Source organism: Apostichopus japonicus, chromosome 2 (genome assembly GCF_037975245.1).
Source record: "Apostichopus japonicus isolate 1M-3 chromosome 2, ASM3797524v1, whole genome shotgun sequence".
Taxonomy (NCBI): Eukaryota; Metazoa; Echinodermata; class Holothuroidea; order Aspidochirotida; family Stichopodidae; genus Apostichopus; species Apostichopus japonicus.
This window is the reverse complement of record NC_092562.1, coordinates 29,825,964-29,831,553: the sequence shown is the minus strand read 5'-3', so window position 1 is coordinate 29,831,553 and position 5,590 is coordinate 29,825,964. Positions and strand designations below refer to the sequence as shown.

General features: G+C 37.6%; 1 protein-coding gene across 2 annotated transcripts in view; it reads right to left on the bottom strand.

The window, feature by feature from the left end:
• Nucleotides 1-4,602, bottom strand: part of LOC139955725 (receptor-type tyrosine-protein phosphatase mu-like) — a 66,409-nt gene extending 61,807 nt beyond the window's left edge. For both annotated transcript variants that reach the window (XM_071955160.1, XM_071955159.1), the window contains exon 1: nt 4,393-4,602. In XM_071955160.1, the coding sequence (XP_071811261.1) occupies nt 4,393-4,486 (94 nt within the window). In that variant the 5' untranslated portion in view covers nt 4,487-4,602. The remainder of the gene's footprint in view (nt 1-4,392) is intronic.
• Between the last annotated feature and the right edge of the window lie 988 nt (nt 4,603-5,590).

Here is a 5,590-nt window from a genome sequence, read left to right as displayed (position 1 = left end):
CAATGTTTGCATGGGCAAGAGCTGTTTGATCACTGACATGAGCCCATTGGCATGACTATTAAAAAAATATTTGATACTTTTTTATCTTCAAGTTGGTTCCTTTCCTTGCTTGTTTCTGGTTTCGATGACAATTGTAACCTATGCAGTCATTCTGGCGGATGAGTGTGTGGGTGCGTGTGCGTGTGTGTGTGCGGGTGTGTGTATGTGACGCCTTGCTTGTAAACATGATATCTCAAGAAGGGAAGCTTGGACCAATGTCATATTTCGTGAATATGTGTACCACATCGAGTAGGAGAAACGTATCGTTTTTAAAAAAGTCAAAGGTCATTTAGAGTCACCAGGGGTCATATTGTAAGAACCTTGCATACACGATATCACAAGAAGTGAAGCTTGGGACGAATCTCATATTAAGAATGCGGTTGTGACGCATTCAGTACAAGAAGCATATTGTTTCTATGGAGGTCAAAGGTCATTTGAAGTCATCAGAGGCCAAATTGTGGAAACCTTGCTTTATAAGCTACCGTACTCCTACCGACCAGCCTTTGAGATAACATGTGCGTTATTCCTCATAAGAATAGGTGGCAGTTTGCCAAGTAGAAATTAGCTGATGGGCATCCTTAGAATTGAATAAATTCCTGCGAACATAGTTCCGTAGGCTTCGTGTCGCTAAGCTGCATAGTTTCGCTACATACATTGCGAGCAAAACGGTGTACTCTTTGTACATACAGCGGGGCTGTTGGGAGCTTTCCGTCGTATTTCGAAAATTTTGAGATTCAGTGCCAAATAAAAACTTCAGGTGATGAATATTTTAATTGGTGATTTAAATGTTCGGCAGAAGGCGTCCCAAAGTTCTTGAAAGACTTTATGATTCTAAGACTTTTTTTCATTACTTGTTGTTGGAGTTTTTCTCTTTGCATGATTGAATCGTTTAACTACTTTTGGTAGAGGAATTTGAGCTAGTTAACAAATATATTTCAATCATGGAAATTTGAAGAAAAAAAAGAAAAAAGATCAGTAGTGTGTAAATTAACACACTGACATCCAAATCTAAATGATATACACATTCAGTGGAGATTTGGTGAGGTCAGAAAAATAACTATTATCTATATATGATATTACATGTCACCTCATAATCCGTTTCAACTGTTTGGCATTAATATCTCATATCAGCAAAATCTTTTGAGTGTTGACTGCGACGAGTAATGATAGGTTATGGCCATACCTGTACATGCAGGCCTAGCACTATCAGTACAGTTGGCCTAGGTCAAATTTGCTAATTGTGTTTGTCAATAGGATACCCTTTATAGAATACTAGTAGTAGCATACTGATAGTGGTATGCCTTTAGTGATACGTGAAGTTTTTCTCTATCATTTCCATGATTCAACTTACCAATCGTTGAAGAGAAGTTTCACAGAAATAATAGAAACACGATTAAAGTCCCGGTTAGCAAGGTGGTTCTTCCACCTCCAGGTACATTGCTATCCATTTTCTTAACATCAGGAAATAGATTGCAGCCTTTATAACACCAGGTGGTTAATTCTTGTCACGTACAGCTCAGTAGTTAGAATATTGGTATTTTATTTTATGACACCTTTCTCAAGGAATTCAAATCGTCGAAGAATTGCAAATAGTTTCGTGTTTGGACAGTGACTATCGATGTACAGTAGCACAGTACGTGCTTCGAATGTCCTAGAGTTTTATGTCTTAAAGGTTATATCATTACTTCCTTGTGAAAACTACTTCATTGGCTGGAAATTTTGAAAAGACATATTAGAATGAACTATAATTACATTTAGGGAATAAAAGTTACCAGAGCTTGTTTAGTTTGTACCCGTATTGATGGTTGTCATATACACTCTTGCCTTATAGCACTTTCTACCGAATCAAGTTTCCTTTTCTTTTCTTGGGGTGGGGTGGGGGTACTGGTGAACTTTGACACTTGAGTCACTTACCAAGGTCGCTAGAGCATATATTTCTGTCGTTTGTGCACTGTTCAGATAAATGTCACCATAGACATTGGCTAAACAGCTTTGAGTAGGTATCGAACCTTACCAAAACAAGACTTCACGAGCAACACTGAGGTTTACCTTTTGCCCAACAATGATACATATAGCCATCTTGAGCGATTATATATATTTTGAAGAAGGTAAAAAGAAAATGTTAATAGTGAAACTTGTAGAATGAGTCCACGAAGATAGCTATATGTACACGGAGACCTAGCTCATTACAATGTGTAATTTTTACTGAATATTAAGTACCATTTTATCACTAATCATGGGGTTAATCAATACAGCCTGCACACATATAAGCAATAGGCCTAGGCCATGCCAATAATTATTTTGATTTAAACAGTAAACATATGATTGGAGTTGATGCAAAAAGTCACACATGGTACTTAAAATTTATATTTTGTGGAAGAATTCGTTCATGGCAGTATGAGGAATAATATTTTACATGAATATTTGTTGATCTCAACTTAATATGTTGCTTTCATTACAGTTGATAATATAATTAAATTTTTAAATAACAATATTGAGACCATGAAAAAGCCACCAATATAAGAGGGAGATCAACAACTAAAATTTACCAGCAAGCCCACCCATCAGTTTCTATCTATTGCAAATTTTTAATCTCTATTATGGAAGCTTTATTCACTTAACCTAACCAAACGCTTAATTTGTGAGTTATTCTTAGACCCATCATATTTTTAAAAATATAAGCATGAACTAAGGGAATGGAATATTGGGTGATTACTACTCATCTCCTTGTCAGTACAGGTTTACATTATTGGGATTTATTTAGTGCCAATAAAATAACTATTTGAAGAAAGATGTACCTGTCTGCTGACAGTCTTCCGTTACATCAATGACTATAGCATCTTGGTGAGTATATGACGCAAGCTTACTACTATAGGCCTTGCGCATGGCTGTGGGGTAGGAGGAGGGGTTGCTGCTGTTTATGAGTCAATATTGGAAGATGTTGGAGAGAGATTCAGGTAGATTTCTGGACTAACTTTGCTTTTGGTGAGAGTTTCCACTTGGTAAGCTCACATATTAATTCTATGGGCCTACAAAAGAAATCTTTGCAGTCATGCAATGCATCGATATATGTACATGATAAAGATTGGTAGTGTTGTAAGGTCTATCTTTAGGGTGGTGAGAGGGTAATATTCAATACAAGCAGAGTAAAATCTTCATTTGTGTGCAGTAGTTGGTAGCCACAAAAAGGTTCCTGTATTCTTGAGATTGACTAAGTAAACTGAATGATTTTGTTTTGTCAATTTAAGAGCCGGGATGGGGATTGTATCTTAGGGAAGGTAGCAAAATTTAGTATAAAATGGATCCAATATTCCTAAAGCAGTACAACATGATGTCCTTCTTCGAACTCTACAACCGGTTAAAAAAAAACCTGTAACACATGTTCGTGATTTAAGGAACAGTGCCTAGAAATCAGAGCATTTCATGAAATATCCCTGAACTAAAACAGTCCAAGTTATTGAATATTTTTATTTCACTAGGTTGTGAATAATGATACTTCCAGTTACCTCCATGTTACATAAAAGCTTGGTTCAATATGTAGAGTTTGAAGGGAATATCCTTGAAACATAGAACCACTAAAACACTCCGAGATCCCCAAGTGCTACTCCTTCCTTTAACCGTATAGAAAAGGTACTGATCACGTAATGTACCATATATATGTTTGGGATGAGGAAGGGATGGGGGAGGGTGGTCAACCACAATATGTCCCTTGAATTGAGGAGAAAATATGGTTCCCTTACTGTAACATTATTCCCTTGGCCACCCCTAACAACCTGACTTCCCCCATCCAATTGACATTGAACGTTTCCCCATTAGCCCATCTGCTATCACACACATACCAGCAGTTCTTCATTAACCTTGGTTGCCTCAGAATTCAATAGTCATCGTTTTCCTGAGAGGATCACATATTGAACTTGGGTATGTTTATCATAACATGGTAAAACAGTGTCTCATAAAGTGTTCTCAAATATCATTCCATGATTTAATCTTTTAACTACTTTTCATTTGGTAGAGGCGGTTGAGCTAATTAACAAATATTTTTAACAATGTAAAATGTGGAACTAAAGGAAAAGAATATGGTAGTTAGATTTGGTGGGGTCTGACGAACAATGGTTATTTTTAATTATATAACATGTACTCATAATATACACTATAATATCAGCAAAATCCTGTGAGTGACTGCGAAGATTGATGATAGGCTATTTCAGGCCTCGCAGGTTAACACTAGCAGTAGAATAGGCATAGGCCAAGTTTGCTAATATGTCTTTTTTTGTCAATTGGATTAGCCTTTATAACTTAGTACACTAGTAGTGATTAGTGGAAGTTGTCACTACATTCCATGATTCAACTTACCAATCGTTGAAGAGAAGTTTAACAGAAATAGAAACATGATTAAAGTCCCGGTTAGCAAGGTGGTTATTCCACCTCCAGGCACACTGGTAGCCATTTTGTTAACATTAGTATGTATGTAGATGTATGCATATTAGATCCTTCTGCAAGCAGGAACTCGCGAAGAAGCCATCGTTGGCTTAGCAAATAGATTGAGTCCTTTATTACAACACGTAGTCCTCTTGTCACCCTACAGCTATGTAGTTGGTGTGTGTATTTGTAACACCTACTCAAGGTAATTCAAAGAAATGCAAATAGTTTCATGTTTGGACAGTGTATTGGACTACCGATTGATGGGTAAAGCAGTATGTGCTATAGACTGCTGTAGAATTGTCTGTAAAGGTTATATCCTTACTTCCTTGTGAAAACTAGGAACTTTGGAAAATATATCTTGGAATGAACTTTATGGCATATGGGGGGGGGAGTAGTTTACAATAACGAAAAGGGCATTTATAGTTCATACACATACAGGTGCGTATCCGGGGGGGCGTTGGGGGCGCGCGCCCCCGGGTAAGAAAAAGAGGAGAGAAAAAATAGAAGAAGAAATGGAAAAAAGAGGGGGAAAAGAGGAGGAAGGAAGGGAAAAGAAAAAGAAGAAAGAGACAAAAAAAGAGAAAAGGACGCACCTACCACTTCTTGAGATTGTTCCCATCTGCATGAAAACGCGCGCCCACAACCCTACGCCCTACCCCTTTCATCGCTTCCCGATGAGTTACGAAACTTAATTAATGACCTTCGCCCGTAGTACCAAGACCTCTTGACAAAATCCGGCAACACACCACTTCATCGATAACAAGTGATTGGGTTGTGTATTAGTGACGTCTAAAGGTCGTGCAACTCCTATGGGCTCCTATGGGCCCTATGCTTAGGTTTGATAACTGTATTTGTACAGTAGTCTCCATTATACTCCATACAGTGGGGGGGGGGGCACTTGCCCACCCCTGGAAAATTAAAAAAAAAGTTAAGCATTTGACATTTTAATGATTTCCCCCAACCAACAGTTCTCTAGTTATGTTCATTGCATACTGACCTATAATGCATTACTGAATTTATTGAAAGTCAAAATCCTAAGACAGGAGATCTCAAAATAACCGATGTGTAAATGCAACTTGAACGGGAAGTGTCTTTTCCGACGATCTAGCAGTATTTTTTGGCAAAAAAA